The sequence below is a fragment of the Amblyomma americanum genome, chromosome 10 (assembly GCF_052857255.1).
Source record: "Amblyomma americanum isolate KBUSLIRL-KWMA chromosome 10, ASM5285725v1, whole genome shotgun sequence".
Taxonomy (NCBI): Eukaryota; Metazoa; Arthropoda; class Arachnida; order Ixodida; family Ixodidae; genus Amblyomma; species Amblyomma americanum.
In genome coordinates this window covers 11,044,350-11,071,999 of record NC_135506.1, presented here as the reverse complement: position 1 = coordinate 11,071,999, position 27,650 = coordinate 11,044,350, and the positions used below count along the sequence as shown (strand labels likewise).

Here is a 27,650-nt window from a genome sequence, read left to right as displayed (position 1 = left end):
TTACGACAAATTGAAGAGAAATCGATTTACATGACTCCTCCATCCACTTACACACTTGTGCCTAAGTTCATGTTCGAATTCCAGGCAGCAACTATATACGCAGCAAGTACGCGTGTGATAATATCCAGTGCACTGTGTGCTGGAAATTACGGTACATGTGCACACCGTTTGTCTCTGCACAAGAAATGGGGATACAGTCCTATATGTGCTTGAGCACAATGTCATATCACACGCGTCACTGACAGCCATTCCGAAGGCAAAAGGATTACTCGATTCCGGAGTGCGACACCAAAGTACAGGCGTCGAATAACCACGCATGAAGACTGTTGCTTTACAAATTTATAAGCTGCTTAAGAGAGCAGTTTTATTTTGGTCAGTATAAAGAAGAAATTGCTGAATGACAACAGTTTTATTTTGGTCAAAACTATAACCTCTCAAAAAAGGAAGGCTTTTTCTGATGGAGCTCGTTGGAAGTTGGCCTACTCATAATGAAGGCAAGCACCCCAGAGGATAGAAGGAAGTTGTCAGAAATATGGCGAAATATAATGGCGGCGTTCTGTACCATCTCCGATCTCTGGACAGTTAGGAAAATGAGCTGTTCCACGTCACCCGTGTTTGTAGAGCATTAGAGGCGTGATGAGTACGTTAGCCTACTTTTCGTAGGAGCTGTGCCTGTTCCGTGTTGACCGATTGGCTCGGTTGCGATGTCATTTTGCCTTGGGCTCGTTTGGCATTTGGATATTCACTCTTTTTTATGTTGCGGCATCTTCCACCAACTTTCATATTTAGCAACGGGACTGAGGGAGCCTGATGTTAATTTCACAGGGTAGTTTAAGAATAAACGAATAAACTCATTTTATTTAATGATAACGCGTACAGTTGTCTATTTAATGTAGCAGGCGTCGGGTGTCATTGATCGCAAAGCCGAACCTAAAATAGCTTTGGATGGTCGATGGTTTCGCGTGTTGGCAGCCGCTCCGACCTCATTTTTGAGAAGGCGGTTGCATGGCGTGGTTTCTTCGTGCGTGCTAACCGAAGCTAGTATTCGCGGTGCTGGTCGTCAGATTGTCCCCCCCCCCCCCCCCCCTTCCTTCTCTCTTGTGCTTTTGCAGGAGGCAGAACGCAACTTCCAACGAGGAAATGACGTGATGGCCGTTGTCCCCATTGCCATCACGCTGAGCGCTCGCAGATAGAACAGGCATAAATTCGCATCGCGTGCACTAGGCAGACGCATTATTAACGCTGCTGCAGGGAATGAACTTCAGTAAAACTTCTTCCTAGGCGAGTCAGTTCATTCTTGTTTGAAAACTGGGACAAAAATGGGACAACCATGTGTGCCTTCTGTCCTAAGACTGACCCCTTTTGGTGCTAATCTTTCAAATAATAATAATTGGTTTTTGGGCGAAAGGAAATGACGCAGTATCTGTCTCATATATCGTTGGACACCTGAACCGCGCCGTTAGGGAAGGGATAAGGGAGGGAGTGAAAGAAGAAAGGAAGGAGGTGCCGTAGTGGAGGGCTCCGGAATAATTTCGACCACCTGGGGATCTTTAATGTGCGTAGACATCGCACAGCACACGGCCGCCTTAGCGTTTTGCCTCCATAAAAACGCAGCCGCCGCGGTCGGGTTCGAACCTGGAAGCCCCGGATCAGTAGTCGAGCGCCCTAACCACTGAGCCACCGCGGCGGGTCTAATCTTTCAAGCTATGCGAAGTTTTTCTGGTATTAAGCAGCAGCAGCAGTACCGTAACAATCGGGCAAATGACAGCGTACGATTGCTGTCTAAATGATAAGACGTTTTCTTCTTTAACTGAGCCCTGCATGATATTCATTTCCGTCTTATCTTGTTTTACTTGCCTTTCTTAACTGGGCTCGCCGAAGTTTTATGGGTCACGCCAATGTTGCTTTATTCTTTCCTTGAGCGTATGCGTTCTTTGGCTAGCCGGGGTGAACGCCCTCCAGCGAGCGTGTGTTGTAGTCCGGCTGACGTCCTGTGTGCCTTGTTTCACTTGTGTATTCGTTTATTGCTGGTGGTGCATTTTAAGAAACGGGGCTATGTCCGCCGTAAATAAAAAAAATCATTGATATTACTGCTCCTGGATCACGCCATCTCCTCCCGTCTAATGACAGATGGGAGGATGAGTCCTCGTAGCCTCCCTGCTACGCCCAGATTTTTCGTAATTTATGAGACAAACGCTGAACCTGGCGAGGTTACCCTGGACCCCTTCGGTGTTCCACCGGTTACTGCGTTCAGGCTGTTGTTTCGAGTGAACTTCACAGCTGCATTACAAACATGGTTTTGTGATCCGGTGTTTGAACTTCCTGTACGTTTGTATTTTGCTCCTGCTGCTGTGTAATAAAATGTATAGAAAAATAATTCCGTATACTCTGATTATCTTGTGTTTGCTTTACTATGTGTTATCGTTCTACCCCTCTTTAATGTGCAGTTGTAGAGTAATAGTATTCTGAATAAAAGATCAAATAAAACTACAATTCAAAGACAACACGAAAAAAGAGTTCACAGCATAACAATAAAAACGATCTCTAGTAGTGAGAGCAAGAAATTTTGTTACATGAAAGTTATTAGCAGTTGAGGACAGACTTGTGGAGCCTTCAGTCCGGAGCCCAATAGGTCACAGTAGAAAACGCTCTGTGCGCGCATCGAAGACACCATAAACCCACCATTTTTACATTTCACTTTCATATAAACTGCCTAAACGTGGTCGGACACCGAACCCAAAACCTCGCGCTCAGCATCCAAACGCCAAACACTCCGGTCTATCTCTGAGGGCAGCAGAGGCGAGCTGAAACTCGCAGTCTGTCTCTCGCAACCATGCAAGGCCTCTCAGACGTGCGCGCTTATGTACAAACAAAATGAAGTGAAAATGTGCTGGAACACGCTATCTCGTGTCGGTGGCCAAAATTTCTACCTTATTTACCAGCTGAACCTTTCACGCAACTCGACACGCATCAGAACTCGAACGGGCTTCGAAAAACGGTGCGTCTTTTTTCGGCTCGATACTCGATCGAAAGAAAAAGCACCGAAATAATAGCCACCGCCGCTGGTCTGTGGACTACAAGCGATCGAAACCCATCGTCTCTCGTAGACACTATATATATACACTGAGGTGTGGAAACCGGGGCAGGGGAGACACGCTTGAATCACGCATTGTACGCCGTATACGCATACTCTACTGTTTGCAAAGACTCTTAGGGGACACTCTACTGACATTAATCGACTTCATTCTTGCTGCGCCAATCAAGAGCTCCTTGCTCAAATAAACGATTGCACGGTTGCGGCGCTGAAATATACAACTGAACAATTTAAAACCTAATTTTTAGATTTTATACTCTGGCTTCTTCTTCGTAGACGGCGTCTGGAAACCCGGTCATCGGGTACGCGATATATAGTTAGTGGTGTAAATCTTTGCATACAGGCCAGCTGCGCGCATGCCTGCCCCGTCAGAACCAATCAGCGTGTGCGCACTGGCCGCGCGCGGTTTCACAGTAAGCGGTAGTGGTACGAGCTATGGTTCCGACAAAGCAGGCGGGCACGCTGTTGACGGGAACGTGGCGCCATCTGGGCCCCTCTGTGCGAACTGCGCATGCGAAGTTTCGGTGCGCGGTACGCGGCAAGTGGTACGCGCTACGCTAAAAGTATATATTCCCTCCAGTGTCTTTGTAAGCGTACACCGCATACATGGCGGAATATGCTGGATGATAAGTTTTATATGCCATCCCGATGTGGAGCTTGGAAAAGAACGAATATTAAGAGCATGAAGTAACAGACGATCGAAGAAGGTAGCCTCTACAGAATGCATGGCCGTTTGTGCGCAATCAGTGAGCATACATTACTGCAGCCATTCCACCAAGCGTTTTGGGCGTGTATCTCAAATTTTTTCCTAGGGCTCAAGGATGCGTACATAGTTAAGAAACGTTAAAAAACTCCGCACCTTCCACTGGCATTAGTGAATTAGAGCACACTGTTCAGTGTGGTAAAAACGTGTGCTGCCAAACTATCGTCGCAGTATTCGAGCCACGTGGAGTTTTGTTGCTAGTCTCACAGTTTTCTAACTCGCGCAGTCGTCGTCAATTTGAGGGTGCATATAAGTTTATTATGCATCATGTACTAATCCGCAGTATTGAAATAAGAAATACGTTCTATGCGCTCGGTGGTCGACAAAAATACCGGTTCAGTTCCAATCTTGTAATATGTGCCAGCCTGAAAACATCTATTATTCATTACTTTTATTAGTTATTGTACAAACGAGCGCCCCGAGCCATTCGAGGTGTGCTTGCGGGCATACACCATACCAGGAGTGCTTTTTACTCTTTTTAATTTAATTGTCTTTATTCTCCAATCGATTTTATTTTTGTAGTTTTGCCACGAAGCGCTATGGAAAGTACAAAATACTCCATAAAGAATAAATTAATTCGCTGAAATCGTTCAGGCAGGAAAGAATATGCAACAAATCGGATGGGACGCATGGTTAAGCCTTGCTATGCAGGACACGCACCCCTCTCCAACTCGGATTTCCCGCGAAAAATGTATTTCCCGCAATGAAAGATTATTCCGAGCTACGTAGGCCCTATGCAATCTTACACGTTACTGTAAAAAACGAAAAAAAAACGAAATAAAAATGCTACAGAAGTTCACAGAAACACCGCACATACCTAGAGAAAAAAAAATGGGGGAGGGGGGGGGGGGGGGCTTGCGGAGCGATGGCACTATACGTTGAAAGAGTATCGCCAGGCGGCGCTACGGAAACGAGGGCGCGACGCTGCAGAAACAGCATTCACGTTAATGAGGGCAGCCCACCGCCGTAATGGTCCCAGCCGCGGCTTTTGAGCACGTCTCCGCCATCGACGTTGTCCTCCTACGCTCTGTTTCGCAGGACCACCTCCTTCTTCTCTTTTTCTGTCCATTCCACCTTTTTTTCTATTATATCTCTTGAATTTGCAGCGATAAATCTCGTCTAGCGCGGATTTTATACGCGGCAGCCCACTCTCCAGCCGTCAGCTTGCACGAAGGAAGAAAGGAAAATGCACGGGCATGGATGAAAAGGCGAAAGCACAGGTCCTGGCACACTCCCCTTTTCAACGTATCTGTGTGACGCTTATTGGGAGCCGGCATTACACAAGCCATAGTTTGCTGGTCGCTTTCACAGAGCGTGCATTCGAGTCACGCACGAGAACGTCTATGGAGCTCAGCAACCTCAGCTACAGGCTGTCCTCTATAGAGTCATGCATCGGCGTGTCCAAAATGGCGTGGCGTTTCAGGAAACGGTCGGTTGCTACATCGCTTTTTCGCCATAAACAACCAAGGTTAAAAAACGTGGTAGCAATTCTGAGCTGAGGTGGTCTCCGCGATGCTCCGGGCTGCATGGGGACCATCTCTCTGTAAACCCAGAGCTAGTAGCGATACAAATTATTCGACGCAAGAAACACGAGTTACGGGTGCAGTTTTCTTGGCGAGTTTTGATGTCGCAGCGACAAGGCACTGTCGATTCTACCCACTCAGTATAACGTATATTCCCTTGTGTATGGGCTGGTCTGCAGCTCTGCATGGTCTGGGGTTGCGCGGGCAGCCCCCAACCGCTAATCCGCCGCCTTAGAAGAGCCTCGCTGCTTCTAGTGATGCGCTGTGTGCGTGGCACCGCAACTACAGCTGTGCTTCTGAATAAGAAGGCACATCCTTGGAGGCGAAATCTATAATAATAAAGATTCCTTTCTCTGTTTTCCTCGTGTAACTCTGAGAGTGCATACACCTCGAGTAGCCGCCGTGGTTAAGTGGCTATGATGCTTCCCAGCTGATCCCGAGGTTGTGATCTTGAATCCCGTTCACAGCGGCCGTATTTCGATGAAAGCGAAATGCACAAGTGCCCGTATACTGTACGACGGCAGCACACGTCAAAGACCGATTGAGGGCCATACGAATTCACAGCCTTCAACTACGGCGCCCCTCACAGTCCATGTGCCGCTTCGAGACATTACATCCTACACATTAATTATTATTAATTGGTTCTTTGGGGAAAGGAAATGGCGCAGTATCTGTCTCATATATCGTTGGACACCTCAACCGCGCCGTAAGGGAAGGGATAAAGGAGGGAGTGAAAGAAGAAAGAGGTGCCGTAGTGGAGGGCTCCGGAATAATTTCGACCACCTGGGGATCTTTAACGTGCACCGACATCGCACAACACACGGGCGCCTTAGCGTTTTTCCTCCATAAAAAACGTAGCCGCCGCTGTCGGGTTCGAACCCGGGCCGCGGCGGCTGCATTTTTATCCTATACATCTTATACACAAAACACACATAAGGCACGTTCCTCGTAGGAACAGAGAGATGCAGCTTATGCTCTTGAGCTCCCATTGTATTTTTCAGTGGTGCTGATTTTCCGCTTTGCGTTTTTTTTTCTTCTTTATGTTGACAGGCTGCCCAGTTCGGCTTCCCTGAAGAAGTGAACACTCCAGCATGAAGGCCTATTCATGACACACGTGAGTCTTTTGTTTGTGTCATCTTATTTCGCTTGCCGGTGCTATTTCGAGACAATACTTTTGAAGATCGTAAGAAATCGTCACAGCGAGCGACGGCATCGCGCTTTCGTAACATGGCGACTTACTCAGAGACCACCAGCAAAAAAATCCTCCTGCCGCATGCAAAACAGTGCAATACCAGGCCTGACGGCTGAACGCGATTCAGTACGCGATTGAATAAAGGAAAGCTGGGTGCTGTACAAACAGCAGTTATAAAAATAGCGCTACGCACAGTAGTTACGAAACGATAACGGTTGCAGTGAGAGGCACTCACTTTAGATAATAGAAGCAAATCTATTTAGCTTAAAGGGAAGCTTAAAAAATTACCCGTATAGACCTCTCAACCGGGTACACGCAGATGTGTCAAAACACCTCCTTTTTGGATGTTGCGAGCAGGTGCAGAGTTCATGTCCAGCGAGCATTATGGCGACGCCCACGGAGCTCTTAATGGAAAAGCAGATATCCCAAGCTAAATCTCCGCTACGCCGCTAACTGATCGAAATCGAGAATTCGCAGAGTGTAACGCCGTATGCATATTAAAATATTAAGAACTTCTTTAAAAGTTTTGTTTGGCGTATGCATAAGAAGTATGAATTCCTAGGTAGTAATTGTTTCGGTTCAATGGAAAGTATAAAATAACAGAAACAATAAAAAATCTGAGCGTGGTCCAGTCCGGCCCCACCCCGATTTGCAGGGGACCCTCTTTGTATTTATCCATTCATCCACCTAGCATGCATCATCTACACCTTTCGTAAATCGAGAGGATCCGGTTTCCGAAACGAATTTTCGCGCGTGCAAGATTACAGAGCTTTGGGTTGGTCCAGGCGGCAAGGGCAGCCCTTTTTTGGTAACCTATAAATAATAAAACGAGCGACAAAGCAGGCACCTTTATAAGCACGTACACGACTGCTTTGGAAAGCGAGCCAGTGGCAGCCCGTCCCTGGAGTTCCTTGCATACATACGAAATTCCTCTGCAATTACGCTTACGCATCGATGTGTTTATCCAGCGCAGCTCTTGGTGCTCGCGCAATATCGGATTAGATGGAGACTTTACGAACCCGTGTACAGAGTGCGCTCGAGCGGCTTACACGTGACGTCACTGGTCATATGGCGGTGACGTCACAGACACGTGAGCGGCGCTGTTCACGTGATGTTTGATGCCGACGCCACTCACGTCACAAGTGAGGCGCAAACACCTCCGCTACAAACCACGCCCGCACCGCAGAAGACGTCCGAGCCCGAAGTGGCCAACAAGGGCCCCCATGACGTCAGCGGAGGCGGTAGCGACAGCCCCGCCGAGCCGGTCAGCCTGCCCATCCGGGAGCATTGCGAGCGGAGGCTGAGGCTTGCCATGGAACGGCGCCAAGAGTACAACGACTTCCTCTCCAGGGTAAGTGCACTGTGCCCCACCATGAGTGTGCTCTGAACGCGTACCGTTAGCGCGACCCGTCATGGTAGGTCACTGACTGTAGCGTCCGGCAGCTTAGCCCAAGATCTAGAGGTCGAATCTCGGCCGCAGCGGCCACAGTTCGGTGTAGTTGAAATGCATAAACCCCTGTATGGGGAACCTGCGCTGCCAAGGTGGCACTGCAATTGTTTCATTCGGTGACTCAAAACTGCTTTTGTCAGCCACTTGGGACGTTGCAAACGCGAGAACACATTCTGCGCGATTAGGTACGCGCGTTTGGCTGACAGCATTCATTGCCTAGCTTCTCTCGGCGTAGCCCAGATAGCTGACGCACGGCACGCGCGCCTTCGGCAGAGCGCGGAGGCTCACGCCAATAAGCGCCTGAAGGTGGCGCGGAAAAGTACTAATAGTACTACCCAAAACTGCTTGCTCTTCTCGCAAGGCAGTGTGTTATGGCGCTGCAAGAGCGAACGTTATAAAACCACCTCCAGCTGATCGACAATAGCCAGGAGCCCCCGCGGTTCAGACAAGCGGACCGAATCACGGACCATCCGCGTACCACGTGGCGCAAACGTCACTCTCTTCAGTGAACGTGAGCGTCCTTCGCCGAGTCAGATTGGGCCCAGAACGCTCAGGGTTACTCAGAGGAGGGACGTTTGCGTTACGTTGTAGGCGCTCCGCACGAATCGTCTGTGATTCGGTCCGCTTGTCTGAACCCATCTTTGCACTTAAGTCACGTTGGATTGATGCGTTTACATCACGTGAGAGCAAATATTTAATCTTTATTGAAAACATGCTGCGCTTTGATAAGACAGAGAATAGCGTAAAAATGAAATACACGCGAAATACAGGTAGCTATCGTTTATTTGTGCAACCGCGCCTGATAGCGCAAGTCCTACGCCGGCCACGACTGGTTCATCGCTTTCAGTTGCAATGTTCTTTCACCGTCAATGGGCAAATGCCGTCGAAATATCAGGAAAGCAGCGTGGCTACCGTAGCTACCAATGCTAACAGTGTCATGATTAAAAGAGCGCAAAACCGAAGACCGACAGAAGGGCAACACACAAAGACGGGCGTGGAGACTCGCCCGTAATTCTGCGCCCACAACCATGGCGTAACAGTTGTAGGCAGCAGGATGGGAACCGCAAGCTTTCTACGGCATTCACGCTCGGAATGAGCGCATCTGATTGGCCGGAGAGTTACGGGGGACACGCTCCATCAAGTGACGTGGCCCGTAAATGAGGGAAAGTATCAAGAATTTCATTTGCGATTTTCTCAGCAATTTAGCTGCCGTTCCGGCCAGAAAAAAACATTGGCAGCGTTCCCGGGGAATCGTCTGTCCGTATAGCGTCGTGTATCTCCCTTTAGTGCCTCTTTAAATATAACATACCATACCTTACCGTAGCACACCGAACCGTACCGTTCCGAACCGTACCTTAGCGTACCATGTCTTAGTGTACCATACCGAACCGTACCGTTCCGAACCGTACCTTACCATACCATACCATACCATACCATACCATACCATACCATACCATACCATACCATACCATACCATTTAGTGTTTGCGTTTTTTTTTGCCGCGGCTTGCTCTCAGTCTAAGCTACAGTTTATGGACGTTCCTGCTTTCAGCGCTCTACAACGGACCCGCAGTCGAGGTCCGACAGAAATTTCTCTGGAGAGTTTCATTACGCCCTCGTCAGCACGTGCAGGTCACCTCACTCCAACAACTTTCTTTTTTTTTACGAGTGGAATACTGAACAGAGCTAGCTCAGAACTCGAGTACGAGCTTTTTGCCATACGGGGCGAACCGCCATGGTACGCTTTCTCACAGACGTAATCTCGCAAATTTCAACTGAAGCGCTGATGCGGAAGTTGGTGTCCCGATAAAGAAAGCCTGAAACGGGTGGGCATTGAATTTCAGCGAAAGACCCATCACCTGTTCAACGGCAAGTGTAAACTTAGGGAGTGCTTGTAAGCACACAAGGTTTTTGATGGACGTGTTTTGTGTTATTTACTCCTTTTCTTTGGTTTCCGTCTCCTTCTACAAGGCAGACGTTGCGCTTTGCGATTGCCATTTGAAGCTTGTTCCTTCCAGTCGGCCTGCTTCTGTTGTACCTGCTTTCTTTTTATGCTACGAAAGCGATAAACATTTCTTTTTTTTTTGCGACTGATCATCTGTGCATCTTTGCGTTCCCTGGCCCCTCTGTTTGTTTCTTAAGAAAGAAGCCGAGGAAGAGGCAAAGCGGCAGAGGCGAAGGAAGCACTCCCGACGAGCTACGTCACAACTAGAACACTTGAGAAGACCGACGCCGGCCGAAGATGTATATCTGAAGAAGCAGCCTAAAGAAGAGGGTGACCACCAAGGCAGCGCTGTATCCAGGGGTCAGTCGAGAGCAGACGGCATTGCCGACACGGCGCCGGTTCTACCGCCCGTCAACGGGCATTCGTCGGCCGCTGGGGTCAAAAGCGAGAAAGATGGACGCCGATCACGGTTTGTGAAACAAAATAAAAAAGCTTTTCGAAACGTGGGCTTAAGTTTAGGTGTTGCAGAAATATTGGTCAAGACTGTGAGCATTGTGATGATACTTATGAGCCAGGATACGCATGACTCTCCATGGCTGCTTTTAGGCTACATGCTGTTTTGTGTCAGCGAAGGCGTCAGCTCATTGTCAGTGGTCTGCCTTATCTTTCTGAACCCAGTCTTTTATTGCTGTTTTGATATCGTTAACGAAGACCCTGCTAGATGAGCTCCACATTTTCAAGGGGGTTAGTCACAAACTTGACGAATCGCTGGTGTTTCAGAATGAATGACAGGTGACGCAAAAAGCAAGCAAAAATTGGTGAGGCCCTGCAAGTTTGCCAGGCCCCAGATGAGAATGAATATTCTACATTTTTTTTAGTGCGGCGGGACACATGAGTACCGCTTACTTCAAGTGCCGGGAAACAGAAAACGGTGCACATACATAGCATATCTTTGCGTGCAAAATACTACAGAACTATCAAACTATTCAGCGTGTTTTTATCTTTCACCAATCAGCCACCATGGCGCTGTGTTTTTACGACCACGTGCGAGCAGACCGGCAAGACCAATCTTGGTAACAAAAAAAATTGACATATCTATCAGCCACCTTGCTCATGTTACTTACTTAAGCAATTATCGATTCCATTCCAGGTTGTCTTATATGGCACATTTTAGGCCTTTTTTAGGCATATTCCGTCTTCTCTGGTAAATGCGTGTACTCCATCTTTTTTTTTTAAAGCCAGTGGTCAAAAAGACGAAGTCATGTTTTTATACTGCTAGAGACATTCTGAGTGCAATTTTATCATTTTTATGCATGCGAGACATGCGCAGAACATGCTCCTTATAAAGAGTTAAAAGATTACCGGGGAATCCGGTATCAGTAGACGCAGTAATAGTTTACACGACGGGGCTGTTCGCGTCCACCTTTCCGCCCTCCCTCAACCCTCGCAGGCTGTGCAGTAACGGCGCGAGAAACGGAGAGTTGGCCGTGGTCGCCACGTTGAAGGAAGAGACTGCCAAACTCAAGGAGGAGCGGGAAGAGTTCGCCAAACTAGTGAGTGCTGTTCGATACTTGCACACAAACTGCACATGCATGCTCTTTCCGTGTTTTAACTTCATCGGCACACACTAGGAAATTCCTCCAGGCTGACATGCTTTATACCATCGGAGTGATTGCTATTACTTTCGCTTGCAACGTGTCCCGTGTTTTACCCTTCATTAACACGTTAAAGGTGATCAAATCATTTAAGCACAGTCAACTGGTGTCTCTACGTGACGCTGGCTCATTTTATTGAAACCGCACGCGAGTGTATGTGTAAAGGGTTTTGTCTATAAATTTCTGGCTACCTGATGTTAATAAGGCTGCGTCAAAAAAAAAAAGGTGATGCTGACGCAGCAATTAGTGGTCATATTATTCAAAGTTTCAATTGTTCCAAGATTTTTAATTATAGTATTTTGTCTTTGTAATGCCTGCTGTGCCAAGAAATGCAATCCACCAAAATCACATAGCCAAAAAGAGTTCGTTTAAAATTTGCACATCAGAGATAGTGCATGCGAACTACAAAAGCCGATCGTGCACTGTTTTGTCTTAGGGGCACACGCCCACAATCACCGATATGAGTTGCCCAGCCCCATCACTTTCCTTTTTCTTTTTTTTGTTGCCTTGCAGGTGAGTAGTCTGAAGGTGAGTCACCTGGCACAGAGCACTCGGACTGCCCGCCGCACGGTCCCCAGAACCGATCGAGACACTGCACCACGTCACTAGACCACGTCGTCACCTGGCACACTCTTGCACGGCACCAAATCATATTCGCGTTGTAATCTCCCCTAAGTCCAGTGTGTTGAGTGGAATCTCCGAAGGTGGAGTGAATTAAGACCAGAGTAGCAATTCCCGCTTTCAGTATTGGTTCCGCTCAGGTGGTTATCAGTTACTCTTTTGCTTAGAATATTGCGGTACAGTGGTTATCCAAATTTCGTAGTCCTTTCTGACATTTTGTGACAGATTTAACTGTACTGAGTTAGAGGCTTTATAAAACCTTCCAAAATATTTCTGAATGAAATTTTAACGTGAACTAACTGAAGACGTTATGTTTGCAACACAAAAGAAAATGGCGGTAAGTAAAACCACGGAGCTCGAAAACGAACTAAAGATCAATAAGAATCATAAGTCTCACATAGCTCCGGACTTCAGATAGTAATTGACGCTGCAAAATTGTAATGCACCGAGGAGTACGCAGTACTCAGAATATATTACCGCAAAAAACCTGTATATTGAAACTGACGTGAAGGGCAAAATTTCCGAACGCTTCTTGCCTCAGTTAGGGTGCCATAAAGGAGCAGCCAGTCTTCCTTCGGTGAATTTTTAAATACGGCTTACCAAGGAGGCCTTGGTGAGGCCTTCGTTAGAGCTTCTTTCCTGAGGTGGGCACAAGGCTACGTTCATGTTCCCTTACTTCTCTAGTTGATCTGAACACATTGTTCACTTCTCAACCATTCACACTGCGCTTGCGATGTCCGGTGACTCAGGCGACAGCAAGACGCCGAGTTCAAAATGATGGCTTCGTCTGCGTCAGACTTCGTATCCGCAGTCTGCAGGTTCCACGATTTCGGAAGATTCGTTTTTGTGCGGCTGTATTTGAGCATAGCGCTGAGTACGCGGTCTTGTCTCCAACAGGGATGTGCCGAACATTTACTGCTGCCGCTGCACGGTAAACAATTTTACGTTTCTAAACAAACGATGCTTTCCTGCCAAGCTATTTAGGTCATTAAAACAACCTGCGTCAAATGCAGAACGAGGGAACAGACGCGCGCGTACCATAACTAAATACAAAATTATAGCTGTGTGCTAAATTTTTTTTATTTGGACACGTATACTTATATTATCAGATGCTTATTCTCGACGCCAGACGCGTGTCGCTCTGAACGCCTTCTTGCGGAAGGAGTGTGAGGAGGGAGGTAAAATTAGATGGCTTCCTATAATGCTTCCTTGAGACAAAGAAGCGTGAAATTCTCATTTGAGGTAAGCAAACCCTATAAGCTAAGGAGTGCTTTAAAATTTTGCCTGTATTTTTGTCGCGAGAGAAAGACACTTGAAAACTACGTTAAAATACAAAATTGTCGCTTGCATGTTTTCTTATGTGTAATGATGCGTTAGCCATTATAGTATTCATGGATCACATCGAGGTACTGCCCTACAACAACTAAATATTTTTAAAGTTATTTCTTCTGTGATGCTATTTCGGTTTCGGTTTCAGCAATCGAACGATGGATGTGAAGTGTAAGAAGTTTATAGGTCACGTGAGGCATGAAAAAATTCTAGTATAATCACTGATACGTCTTTTTAATGGACTACAACGCTTAAAACAGCCTGTCTCGATACTCAGAGTGACAACAGACGACGTATAAGCAATAATATCGAGGTTTTTTCACGCCTCCAGCGACCTAAAGCCATCTATGATTTGAAAGGCATCGATCAATTGGTGAAACTGAAACAGCACCAGAAAATAAATTTAATCATGTATTAGGTGGTGGTCGCAAGGGAATACCTAGGGGTGATCCAGCTATACTAACGTCTACCTCATCATTAGAGAGAAGAAAACATGCAGCTAAAATTAGGTGATCATACTCCTCTAAGCGAACACTGCATAATTGAGGTTTCAGCTAGATTGATTTCACTAGCGGTGGTTAAAATTTCCTTTGCATAAATGCGAACGAAATACACGATACAGTTCAACTGAACAAGACAGGTGTGAAAAGGCTGTCTCGCTTCTCTCCTGCTTCAGGAAGTGATGTCCGAAGTTCAGAAACCTGCCACCAGAGCCGCGCTGACTGCCTGCCTTTCGAGGTATGCTGTTTTTCAGCAATAATAATTTTACACTGCCTTCTTCCTCTATTACTGACGTCATGATGCGAGTACGTGATGAGAGCCCTAATACATGTGCAGCTAACTGTGCAATAATGTTTATTTTCAGTGGCCGATATTATGCACAATCTTGCCTTAAAGCTACAGAATACGTCACAAACCACAGATACGATTTTCGCGTCTCGCCTTTCTAAGCTGGCAAGGAACAGCTAGTCCAATTGCACTTTTCCTTTCTCCGCCGCAAGAGTGCACGAGTGAGAGTGAAATTCGATCTGTCCTTAAGAACGTCTATGGTCGCCGTTCAGAAGTAGTCTTCGGTTCTTACTGGAGATCGAAAATAACATGCATGTTTGCATTCAGCACGGCGAATCCTCATATAGAAAATTTATGAAACTTCCTGTGCCAACTGTGTCTTGGTTTTGAGAACACTGTGTCTCATCAGCCTCTCGTCTTAAGGATACCATATCGAGGTCAACAAATGCCTCATAAACCTCTTGTCACTCCGTCGTGCACATCTTTTTGGGAATAAAGCTCTTCCTACTTATCTGTTTGTAGCGGCTCGAGGACGATGCAGTACGACCGAAACGTTCGCTACCTAACTAGCCTCAACCAAACGAAACGGTTTCTGTATTTGCTTCTTTGTAAGGAGTGCATATGTTTACCCTTGTGGTTAACTTCTTCAGTCAGATGATGTTATTTACTACGATAAGAATGCTTGAAATGCCCGTTTACTGATCCCGCAGAGGCTCTAGGCGCAAAAGGATTCAAAGAAGAATATAATAAAGCTAGATGGCACAGGTTACCAATTTTTAAAACATCCTGCGAGGTAACGCTGTGTACATTCAAATGAACATCAGCGCTAAGTGTTCCTTTCAACATGATTGCTAGACTCTGCTGAGTATTGTACACGTTGGTCTTTTCCAGGAGCAGAGGACAATCACCAGGCCACTGGGAGGCTGACGGGGAAGATAATGGTATATTATTCAATATAAACTAATTATAGTGTCCCTCTTAATTTGCAGTTTCACAGTAGAAGAAGAGCGTTCTTGCGAGCTAGTTGGTTCATGGTCGAAGAACGGAAAAACTGCGCACAAAGACGAGGACGAGAGGCAAAGGAACGATCACAGCACCACGGGTGTCGAAGTAGAGGTGTAAATGAGGTGCAAATGGTAGTATATGTGTAAATGATTAGACCGCACCACAGTTGAACATTTTTAAATTCGAATATCGAGAAGACAAGATCATAAAATCATATCCAAGCCAAAATGCGAGGAGCATTATCAATAGCTGTCGTCGGGCTAGTTGGTGATCGTCTTACACAAAAGAGAGGAACATATAGCACAGGACGAGCGCGAACTACGAACTGATTTATTCAGGGGCCAAGCCCCTAAATATAGAAAAAAAAACGCGCATGTGCGCACGGTACATTCACGACGAACCCAGTTGATAGTTTGCGCTCGCCCGCGCTCGTCTTGTGCTATGTGTTTTTCTTTTTGTGTCAGCGTTTTAGCGCAATATAACATGGCTTCTGTAGAGGAGCATTATACATTGAATAGGTCGGCTTATTTGTACGTGGCTAATGTAACTGTAGTCAAGAGCAATCGAGACAAATAAAATCACTTCCGGCGTTTCAATAAAACACCTGCATTGTATCCCCTGCGGAGCATTTCTTACACCCCAGACACGGCGAGCTAATTGCTACTAGAAGAGAAAAACCTCAAGTTGTAGCTCCATCTGTGACAGTGAAATAAAGTGCTTAAGCTTCAACTTTGGTGCGTTAAAGTCCACACACCAATACTGGCGTTAGATTCAATACGGTCAGCGCAAGTATTCACATAAAAAAAGTGATAAGAACACCTAATTTCATTATGTGTTTGCAGTGTGATGGTATTAGCAGTTGTTGATGTCTTTCCTGGGCCACTTCTGGTCTGGTGACGTCACTTCTTTTCAGCCAATGGGCGAATTTTATGAGCCATGACTTAATTTAGCCCCTTGGGTCTCCTAATGCTATCCGAATAAAAGTATCTGCACCGTGAAGCCATGCACAGAAATTGTTGCTTTTCTTTTTGCTTCATCAACCTACTGCAGCGCCCATCCAGTGGGAAAGAAGCCAGAGCCTGGACAGGGGGTAAGCTCAAAGACGGCACCTGTTCAGCCTGCCACTCGAAACCGCGTGCCCTGTTCCCGCGATCACAGTTAAAACTGTTGATCTTGCGTTCACAAGCGATCACTACTAAACTGAACAGAATGAGTGATGTCTGCCTTGAAGATAACGTGCTCGTACGTGTTTCAGCATGACGGTGTATGTCGAGTGAAAAAATGCATTGTTCATTTGTGATAGGTGACTCTTTCTCGGCGATACTTCCATTGTTCTTCGGGCATTTAAGTTTACTGATCACGACGCTTAATTCTCGCCGTGAACTGAAATATTCGCGCCTGACGCAGCCACTAAATTGTGAATGGCGGCTACATAGAAACTGTAGAAACGTAGGAGATGACCGAATGAACTAGGGTTTATGGTTTATGGGGGATTTAACGTCCCAAAGCGACTCAGGCTATGAGGGACGCCGTAGTGAAGGGCTCCGGAAATTTCGACTACCTGGGGTTCTTTTACGTGCACTGACATCGCACAGCACACGGGCCTCTAGAATTTCGCCTCCATCAAAATTCGACCGCCGCGAATGAACTAGGGGTTGGACTCATAGAAAGAAATATTCCAAGCTAATAAATGTACTTATACAGCAAACAAAGCATCGAAAGAATTAGGATTCGCTTCGTGCCGTACACACTAGGTGCGTAATTTGACTCATCCTTACAAAGAGCGAAAGTGACCACAAATGAGTGTGTTTAGCCGGCAGAAGGGCGTAGCACTAATTCTTAGGTTGTTTACTTATTAAACTCTCGTTTATTCCTGCTTTTCAGCTTGAAAGGTGCCTCACAATCGGATACATCCCTACAACTAAGGTAAGGAGCAACTTTCCCTGACAAATATCAATCGTCGAATGTATTTTTCAAAGCCGCATGCACTAACTGCACCCGAATTTCGAATATAAAGTTCTAACCTAACCACTAACTGCTCGTTTGAGAGCCTAGGTGGGTAATAGGTTTTCCTGCTGTAGTCATCACTTTAACTTTGCCGCTGTGCAGGAAAGGAGGATCACAACCGACGCAGCTGGACGCGGGAGCACCGTTGCTTACAGGTCTGAATTATTTACCACTGTTATCTTCGCAGCACTTCCACTTTTGGGACTATGCGTAAAACTCAGAATTCATCCGGCACAAAAAAAGTTAAAAAAAAGGAACAGGAATAACTGTGACATAAGCAGCAACAGAAGAAGCGGCTGCTCCAACGATCAGGGGAATCCCCATAGTAGAGGTGAATCCCTCCGGCACGGACGAATTTTTCTACAACTATGAAGTTTGTGTAAAAGCTCTTTACTTTCCTTTGTAGCCATATGACTGCGCTTAGATAGATGCTAATGAGAAATTACTACCTTTTTATAAGAAGTGCCTGTTACAAATGCAGTCTTGCCCAGGGCTGGTGAATAACTCAGAATCAGCCATCTTTATTATGATGAAAAACTGCTCAATTTGCATGCTTCGCCCAGTTTATATTTCTGTTCCATGCAGACCTCGACGAGCTGTACGAACGCGTCACCCGGACTCTCTTTAGTAAAATAGTGACCATAGATGAAATGCTACGTTTTAGATCTAATATAGCGTTCATCCGATGTTGCTTGATTTCAAAGACTGCGTATGATAAAACAACGGTGCTGATAAGTTTTATTAATTTTCTCGCCTACACAGCCGGCTCCGAGCGACGCCCTGACGGAAGGTGAGCGCAGGTGTCGAGCCGACTCATTTAAAAAAAATCGATCGTTATTACGAGTTCAATGCTGTCTAAAGTTATTATTATTATTATTATTATATTGTTATTATTATTATTATTATTATTATTATTATTATTATTATTATTATTATTATTATTATTATTATTATTATTATTATTTCATCACCTGACCTGTTGGTCACCTTCCTTTAATACTACCGCGAATGGAGCAGGTGATAATAGTCTCCCCTATTTCAGATTAATAGATGCAAAAAGCTACGCAGCGCGTCTGCTCTGCAGTCCTATTTTATTTACTACAATTTCTGGGGTACAATCCACAATCGGATTATATTCTACTTAACGCAATTTTACCTAATTTTTTTGTAGATTTTCAACACCCCGTGCATAGTCCGCAAGGGTCATGCGTGTAATCCGTGTTAAAAATCTTGACAAAGTTGACAAAAATGACTTGACAAGGGATTGTTTTCCAAGATTCGATCACCCACTAGCACATTTCTGCGTAGGCTCATATTCTTCGAAACCGAGATAACATTAGTGCTAGTAAGCGCGCGTGCGGCTAGTCAGCCATCCGATGACAACAAAAACACAGCGGAAGTATCACAAAACTTCTCTGGAAAATCGCGTTTGGCATTGCGTAACATATTTGGCGCCACTGAAGAAACAAAAAAAAAGAAAGCCACTGTGTGGTTCGCGCCTATTAATAGCTCGCCAAGTGCTGAATTTCAGCTTCAAAACACATATAGCTCGCATATTGTATACCGGAGATTACAGTACACTGGCGTCACCGTTATATTAGGCAGCGAGATTGCATGCATGTCAAGTTACTCCTACGGCAGCGAGAGGTGCTACATCTTGTACCATAGCGTGAATGTCTGACCGATTTGCTTTTTTCTCAGAACAGATACCACAGCATTAAATTTCCTCTTAGGATGATTGTCACTGCCTCTTCATAAATATTTATTTCGGACACGGTGTCCCACCGTTCCTGCCTAGAGACTGTGCAGTTCATGCACAACTTCCACCATAGTTTTTAACCTTTTTGTACCCGTTCCACTTTCTCAGCGTCGCAAGGTCAACGACGAAGCAGGAGTCCTACCTCAAGGAGCTCGAGGCCCAGATAAAGGAAAAACAGGAGCGGATGCTGCAGGAGAAGCTGGAGGAGGCCCGGTGAGTGGGAAGTCCCTAAGAAGAAGCAAGCGCGTGATTTCGGGATGCCAGAGGAGCGCCCGTGCACACGCAAACATGAAAGGAAATTAGCGGACACCTAGGATCTCGCCGGGCGCGCACAATCTAACTGGGCCACACATGCTGCACACATGAATGAAAATTGATCAGTCGTGATGTTTCACGTCTCGTCATTTGATTTTTACGCACGCCGTTAGTTCGCGGAGCGCCCGCGAGGCCTCCGAGGACGTCACGGCGCAAGCAAAGTTTGGCGGCGGAACACTGGCGCAGCTGTACGTGTTGCCAGACCAGCGGAACCGGTGCAAGCGTTACGGCACACCCTGCGCACATCAACTTCAAGAGCATACGAACTCCTCCAGATAATGCTAGAAAAAAAAGAATACTTCAAGGATACGACATCACAACAGTAGCACTCGTAGGTAACATAGTGGTCCGTTTTTAAAGGTTTGTTCCAAGGCTAGATTTATTCCAAAATACGCCTCATTAACATCGTAATGGTAATCACTTTCATGTTCATTGTGACAAAGCAAACCAATGACAGCGCGGCGCACAGACGCCTCCCTCTTTCCACTTCTCCGCCGACTGACGCTCTTTTCAAGGAGGCATCTTTCAAGCTATTTGCCTTGAAGGAAAAAGTATAGATCGCAGAAAATGCTGTCAAATCTCGTAAAAATGATTAGCGAGGCAGTTTTTCTATTTGCTTTTCTTTTTCTTTCACACTAGCGCTCATTATTGATTCGAAAAATAGCGTCTTTGGCACAACCTGGACACATTTCTTATTGTGTAAATAGTTTGTACATATTACTTCTCCCCCTATCCTCTCTTCCTGTCCCCTCACCTCTTTCATTTCATTTCTCCATTCTGCCTGATATCCTTTATTTCCGCTGCCCCAGCTCAGGTGCTTCAATATCGATGGCAGATGCCGGGGCTAGCAAAAATCTTTTCCTTCCTTTTTACTATTATTTTTAATAAAACCACTACCAAAAATAGCGTCTTTCCGATTTTACACAGTCAGTATTATTCACCGGAATATAGCTACACATGAGACCAAACTGTTTACTTTATAGACAAAATGTCTAATTTACATTACCACTTGGCTCTTTTAGCTTTATAAACTGAGGTTGAGCTGCGTGCATAACCATGCTTAAGATTCCGAGTGAACGGCAGACTGCAAACAACGACTTCATCATAACAACGATCACAAATGCGCTGTGAAAGAGCAACCGCTTGGATTAAAAAGAAAAAGGCTCTCCGGCGCCTAGTTTTGCATCACTCGGTCGACCAGGCTCTGAATATGCAGACGAGTTGGGATATGTGGGCCTTTAAAGTGGGAGCGTTAAGGGTTCCGTACAGCGTTCCAAGTCGAACGAACGTTGCACCGTTCGTTCGACTTGGTTAAAGGGAAGCCTTATGTGTCTTCTGGGAAATAAGCAAAAATAAAAAGCAAACGAAAATTAAAAAAAAGGTTTCGTTTCATTTTTTGTGGGTTTAAAGCACTCAGCCTATGAGGGACGCCACAGTGAAGGGCTCCGGAAATTTCGGCAACCTGGGGCTCTTGAACGTGCACTGACATCGCGCAGTACACGGGCATCTATCCTTTCGCCTGCATCGGAATGTGACCATTGCGGCCGGCATCGAACCCACGTCTTTCGGGCCAGCAGCCGAGCGCCATAACCACTCAGCCACCGCGGCGGCGTCCAAAATGAAGAAAAGAAAAATAATTGAAATAAAGAACATTGTCCATGTCTACGAAATGATATGCAAAGAGGACCACATGCCACTTAAAGTACCCATTGGAGCTATCGCGTCATGCCCTTAGGCATAGTTCAAGTGTCCCCTGAATTTTTGGTGTATAGTCTGGATAACACAACTGTTTTCTATTGTCTGTGAACTGTTTTTTTTTTTCAAATACATACTTTAGTTATGGTGTTGTGCGCCGGCTGTAAATCTTATGCCAGCATATGCCTTTTTTTTTCTTTCAGGCTTGACCGGAAGTGCATAGAGGAGTACCAGGATCCGTGGGGCAGAGACCTGACTACAGCATTTGCAGGTTAGAGAACATGCTTTGCATTTGCCTGCAACCTTGTCTTTCTCCAGGAGTCTCTGTTCTAACAATCTATCGTCATTAAATTTCGCTTAATGAGCGGATAATTAATGTTTAGCAACGGTACGTGCCACCTGGAAAATCTCTTCGGAACTAACAAATACCCTGTCTAGAAACTGACTGGATGACGCTTTCTATTAGCTCGAGTGATTTTTCGGAGGCTACAGAGCGTTTCTTAAGCGTAAGCTCGTTCAAGTGGGCCATAAATGACAACCTTTACGCTTAGGTGATAAATTCATTTTCCGCATTGACAGTGTTACGTCTCGCCTACGACGCGCGGTATAGCCGGCGCGGATGCAACGGATGCCGCGGCTTCGTTCATCGCTGCCGCAACGCCTCCCGCCAAGCGCGTCCAGGCAGGTTTCAGTGCCACGTGTCGTCGTGCGTGCGTGTGTGTGTGTGTGTGCATGCTGGTGCCCACGTTTGTCAAAGCGCGGCAGCCGGGGAGAGGAGCTCCCCAACTGGGAGGCGAGGAGGTCTGACCGGCGCCGGCCCGGCGGACGCGCCCGTCACGTCTGTTCATGTCCGTGCGTCGCCGTCTTGTGCAACTCATCCCAAGCCGCTCCTTCTTGCCCTCGACTCCGAGGGTATATAAAGGGAGCTGCCCCGGACGCCAACGAGGCCGCGCGCCCCTCGCGCGTCTCTGCGCGCGCGTTCTTCCTTCTTCTGAAACCCTACCTATCCTTCTCTCTATCTGCACGCCGGCAGTGGTTGTGGTGTTTTAACACCAGTCACAGGCCCGTGCATTTTCCTTTCCTCTTCCCCTTTCATCCACTTACTACTACTACGCCAACGAGAGACTTCGATTTCGCCCTTCGAGTAACGTGGTCGCCCTGACCGGCTGCTCTTTTGAGATGCCAGAATAAACAAGTTGTTCTGTTGCCAGTCGACTCATCATTTGCCGGGACCTTCGGATGTTTCCAGCTTTGCCCCAGGCCGCCAGGCCAACGCTACCCTTGGGGCTTGCAACCCTTTTGCAACAACTGGTTGCCAGCGGTGGGATCCCGACAACGGAGGCCAGCAGCGAAGATATGCGGTCAACTGTATGCTGAGCAGCACAACGACCATCCGGGAGCAGTGCAACGAGCCCTGTGTGATGACTGGTTGCCTGCAGCGGAACGACTGCGCTGAATTCTTGGCTGCGAGGTTTGGTGAGTGCGGGACTTTCTTCTTCTGAGTTTTGCCAGGCTTTTGTTAGTGTCAGAAACAGAGCTGGTAATTGTGGTTGTCGTTGCTGCCGGGTTAGTTTGCGGCAAGACAATAGTAGGCAGTAGAGAAAGCAGCATTCGGAGCAGCCATGGATTTGAAGTCGTTGCGCAAACCGAAATTGCTGGAGCTTGCAAGAGAGTTGGGTCTGGATGTCTCAGACAAACTCAGAAAGCCAGAACTGCTAAGGGCTATTCTTGAGTTGGAGGCTGAGGATGACGAGCTGTCGGAATGCCTTGAGACCATTGAGGAGAGGGAGCAAAAAGAGAAAGACGAGCGCGAACGTAAAGAACAAAAAGAGAAAGACGAGCGCGAACGTAAAGAACAAAAAGAGAAAGACGAGCGCGAACGTAAAGAACAAAAAGAGAAAGACGAGCGCGAACGTAAAGAACAAAAAGAGAAAGAGAAAGAAGAGCGCGACCGTCAACACGCTTTAGAAATGAAGCGTCTCGAGGTAGAGATGGAACGCGCTCGTAATGGAAGTCAGGCACACGGTGCAGGAGAACGGGTATCGTTCAAAATGACTGACCTGATGCGGCCGTTTAAGCTTGGAGAGGACATTGGTTTGTTCCTGGTTAACTTTGAGCGAACGTGCGAGCAGCAGGGGTTCTCTCGGGAAACGTGGCCACAGCGCTTGCTCACTTTGTTACCCGGCGAGGCGGCCGACGTAGTCGCTCGCTTGAAGAGAGAGGAGGCAGAGGATTTCGACCAAGTGAAATCGAGTCTGCTAAAAAAGTACAGGCTGTCAGCGGAGGCGTTCCGTCGGAAGTTTCGGGAAAATGAAAAAGGCAGAAGTGAGTCATATACAGAGTTTGCCTACAGGCTTATGTCAAACATGCAGGAGTGGCTCAAAGAAGAGAAAGCGTTTGGTGACCACGAGAAAATTCTGCAGTGTTTCGGGCTAGAACAGTTTTATAGTCGGTTACCTGAGAACGTGCGGTACTGGGTCTTGGATAGGCCAGACGTTAGTACAGTGGCTAAAGCCGCCGAGCTAGCCGAGGAGTTTGTGACGCGTCGGGCTCGCGGAGCTAAGGACGGTCAAAAGGGTGAATTTGGCTCCAAGTCTGAGAGGCCGAAGTTCACACCCATGAGAGCAAGGGGGGACACGCGTAGTGCGGATGCGAGTGAAAGCAGTCCGACCGAACGTAAGGAGACGGCGGCAGCCGAAGCCGAACGCAGAAAGCGGTTCGAGGCGAGGCAAGCGCGCGTGTGTTATACGTGCCAGAAGCCGGGTCACTTTTCGGCGCAGTGTCCAGAAACAAAAACAAAAGTCGTGTTTTTGTCATTATGCAGCACTGACGAGAACATGAAGCTTCTCGAGCCTTACATGCGAGACTTCCTCGTGAACGGGAAAGAGTGCCGAGTGCTTCGTGATTCCGCAGCTACAATGGATGTAGTTCACTCCTCTTACGTAGAACCCGATATGTTCACGGGCGAGTGCGCATGGATCAAGCAAGCCGTGGAAGCTCACAGCGTGTGTCTGCCCGTAGCAAAAGTGGTTATTGAAGGACCTTTCGGAGCAATTGAGACGGAGGCCGCAGTGTCATCTATGCTGCCCCCCCAGTACCCGTACCTATTTTCGAACAGGTCCGATCACCTCCTGCGCGAGAAGGGGCTTTTGTTTGGTGAGGCTAGCGTTCAGGCCTTAAGCAGATCGAGAGTTCGGGAGCTCGCTGCAAAGGCGGTAGTTGCGGGGCCGACGTTGTCGAACAATGAGAAAGGGTCGGAGGCCCAGCAAGCTGATATTCAGAGCACGTCCGAACTGAATAAAATTGAGCCTGTAGCGCTGAAGGCACCAGGTACTGGAGAGGAAACGCCCGACACGGGAAAGTTAGAAGAGCTATCTGCAGATTTGCTCATCGCGCCTACGTCCGATGGACTTAATAGGTTGCTAAAAGTCAGCCGGTCGGCTTTGATAGCCGAGCAAAAAAAGGATGGCAGCCTAGAAAACATGCGCTGCAATGTCAAAGAAGGTATCGCCAAGAAAAATGCTCGTTTTGTGGAAAGAGGTGGGGTCCTGTACCGGAAGTATCTAGACCGCAGAGGAGTCGAGTTCGATCAGTTGATCGTGCCTCAATGCTACCGTCAAGATCTGTTGCGCTTGTCGCATGGCGGTTCGTGGTCCGGACACCTAGGAGTTAAGAAGACTAAGGACCGTCTCTTGCAAGAGTACTATTGGCCAGGGTGTTTTCGTGACGTAGAACACTTTGTGAGGACATGTGACACCTGTCAGCGGGTTGGCAAACCAGGGGACAAATCGAGGGCGCCGTTGAAGTTGGTACCTATCATTACGGAGCCTTTTAGACGGCTCGTTATTGATACAGTGGGACCTCTGCCGGTAACAGCCACAGGGTACAGACACATTTTGACTGTGATCTGCCCAGCGACAAAGTTCCCTGAAGCAGTGCCGCTTAAAGACCTCAGCTCAGTTGAGATAGTCAATGCACTACTGTCCATATTTGCGCGAGTTGGTTTTCCTGCGGAAATCCAGTCAGATCAGGGCACAGTGTTTACTAGCGCTTTGACGACAGCCTTTCTCGAAAGGTGTGGGGTAAAGCTGTTACACAGCTCAGTGTACCACCCACAGTCGAATTCCGTTGAGAAGCTCCACTCCGTCATGAAGCGCGTGTTGAGAGCATTGTGTTTTGAGCAACAAAGTGATTGGCAGCTGTGTCTGCCTGGGGTGATGTTTGCATTAAGGACCGCGCCGCATGCGGCTACGGGGTTTTCGCCAGCTGAGCTGGTGTACGGTCGCTCGCTGCGGTCTCCGCTTCGCATGCTTCGAGACTCGTGGGAAGGCAGGGGCGACGACCCAGTCGTGGTCGAGTACGTGCTTAGTCTCCTCGAACGCTTAAGAAGGGCACAGGAGTTGTCAGGTGAAGCAATGGCAAAGGCCCAGCAGAGGGCCAAGGTTTATTATGATCGGACAGCCAGGGCCCGTCGTTTTGAGGTGGGCGATGAGGTAATGGTATTGCGCACATCGCTAAAAAACAAACTCGACGTGCAGTGGGAGGGCCCAGCACGGATTGTTCAAAAACTGTCGGATGTTAACTACGTGGTGAGTCTGCCAGGAAAGCGGAAAGCACAGCAAGTTTACCACTGTAATCTGCTCAAACCCTATAGACAACGGGAAGCAGTGGTGTGTATGATGGTAAACGTTCCCGAAGAGCTTCCGGTCGAGCTTCCGGGACTAGGCTCAGTTACGAACAGGGAAGACACTGATCAGGTCATTAGTGACTTAATCATTAAAGCACCGCTGTCGCCTGAGCAGAAAACCGAACTACACCAACTCTTACAAGAGTTTCAAGGTCAGTTCTCTGAGAGGCCTGGTAGGACTTCTGTCCTTACTCATGATATAGAACTTACCTCGCCAGAGCCAGTACGATCCAAGGCGTACCGGGTGTCACCCCGTCAGCGCGATATTATGGAGGCTGAGGTAAAGAAAATGCTACATCTCGGTGTTATTGAGGCGGGTGAGAGTGATTATACCTCCCCTTTGATTTTAGTTGAGGTACCGGGCAAGGAACCTCGTCCTTGCGTCGACTACCGCAGGCTTAATTCCATCACTAAGGATCAAATTTATCCGATCCCTAACATCGAGGAGCGCCTTGAGAAAGTTAGTAGCGCTCAGTTTATTTCCACCCTAGATCTTGTCAGGGGTTATTGGCAGGTTCCACTTACAGAAGAGGCTAGTAGGTATGCGGCGTTCATTTCACCAATGGGAACATTCCGTCCTAAAGTTTTGAGTTTTGGTTTGAAGAACGCGCCATACTGCTTTTCAAGCCTCATGGACAAAGTGTTGCGGGGACAGGAAGAATTTGCTTTACCGTATTTAGACGACGTAGCGATATTCTCCGCATCCTGGTCTGAGCATATGGCACACTTGCGGGCAGTGCTAACCCGCCTGCGCGAAGCGGGCTTGACAGTCAAGGCTCCCAAGTGCCAATTAGCACAGGCCGAGGTTGTCTACCTCGGTCACGTGATTGGACAGGGTCGTCGCCGCCCCTCTGAAATAAAGGTGGCCGCTGTGCGAGACTTCCCGCAACCGCGCACGAAGACCGATATTCGGTCGTTCTTAGGTGTCGCCGGCTACTATCAGAGGTACATCCCCAGGTACTCCGATATCGCGGCTCCCCTGACGGATGCTCTAAGAAAAACAGAGCCCCAAACAGTCGTCTGGAGCGAGACAAAGGAAAGAGCTTTTAGCGCCTTAAAGAGCGCCCTAACAAGCCAGCCTGTGCTACGATCGCCAGACTACACAAAAGGGTTCGTTGTTCAGTGCGATGCTAGTGAGCGAGGCATGGGCGTTGTACTGTGCCAAAGGGACAATGGAGAAGTGGAACACCCCGTCCTGTATGCTAGTCGTAAGCTGACCTGTCGTGAGCAGGCGTACAGCGCCACCGAGAAAGAGTGTGCGTGTCTCGTGTGGGCCGTTCAGAAATTGTCATGCTACCTAGCCGGCTCGAGGTTTTATCATTGAGACGGATCACTGCCCTCTCCAATGGCTGCAGACCATCTCTCCCAAAAATGGCCGCCTCCTGCGCTGGAGCCTCGCTTTGCAACAATATTCCTTTGAGGTGCGTTACAAAAAGGGGAGTCTCAACGGTAACGCCGATGGCTTAAGTCGAAGCCCCTAACGTAGGAATCCGCCTCAAAGTTTTTGGTTACTGATGTTTTCTTCCTGAGGCAGGATTTTTAACATATTGCTTTTGTTTAGTGTTTCAAAGTGATTATGTGCTTTCTAGTGCAATTTTCCAATTTGTGGACGCGTTCTGAGTGCTGCTTGACTACTGTAAGGAACTAGGCAGTAGTATAAAAGGGGAAAGAGCCTGGCAGAGCTTAGTGAGGGTTGTCTCGTGCTTGCTGACTGAGCGGTTGCGTTTCGGCGTAGTTCTAACGCTTGCTGGGAACGAGCACAAAAATGGCAACTCTCCCGAAGTGACTTTGCAGTGTCCTGTGTGATTCTGAACATGAGAAC

General features: G+C 47.4%; 1 protein-coding gene across 4 annotated transcripts in view; it reads left to right on the top strand.

The window, feature by feature from the left end:
• LOC144108034 (uncharacterized) overlaps nucleotides 1–27,650 on the top strand; it is a 47,714-nt gene that overhangs the window by 8,698 nt on the left and 11,366 nt on the right. For 2 of the 4 annotated variants that reach the window (XM_077641311.1, XM_077641312.1), the window contains exons 2-14: nucleotides 6,431–6,494; nucleotides 7,759–7,923; nucleotides 10,164–10,435; nucleotides 11,417–11,519; nucleotides 12,135–12,149; nucleotides 14,248–14,309; nucleotides 15,252–15,301; nucleotides 16,416–16,455; nucleotides 17,250–17,291; nucleotides 17,475–17,527; nucleotides 18,135–18,162; nucleotides 19,240–19,344; nucleotides 21,345–21,412. In XM_077641311.1, coding sequence (XP_077497437.1) covers nucleotides 6,486–6,494; nucleotides 7,759–7,923; nucleotides 10,164–10,435; nucleotides 11,417–11,519; nucleotides 12,135–12,149; nucleotides 14,248–14,309; nucleotides 15,252–15,301; nucleotides 16,416–16,455; nucleotides 17,250–17,291; nucleotides 17,475–17,527; nucleotides 18,135–18,162; nucleotides 19,240–19,344; nucleotides 21,345–21,412 — 1,012 coding nt within the window. In that variant the 5' untranslated portion in view covers nucleotides 6,431–6,485. The remainder of the gene's footprint in view (nucleotides 1–6,430; nucleotides 6,495–7,758; nucleotides 7,924–10,163; nucleotides 10,436–11,416; nucleotides 11,520–12,134; nucleotides 12,150–14,247; nucleotides 14,310–15,251; nucleotides 15,302–16,415; nucleotides 16,456–17,249; nucleotides 17,292–17,474; nucleotides 17,528–18,134; nucleotides 18,163–19,239; nucleotides 19,345–21,344; nucleotides 21,413–27,650) is intronic. The other 2 variants (XM_077641313.1, XM_077641314.1) reach the window with 2 other exon arrangements.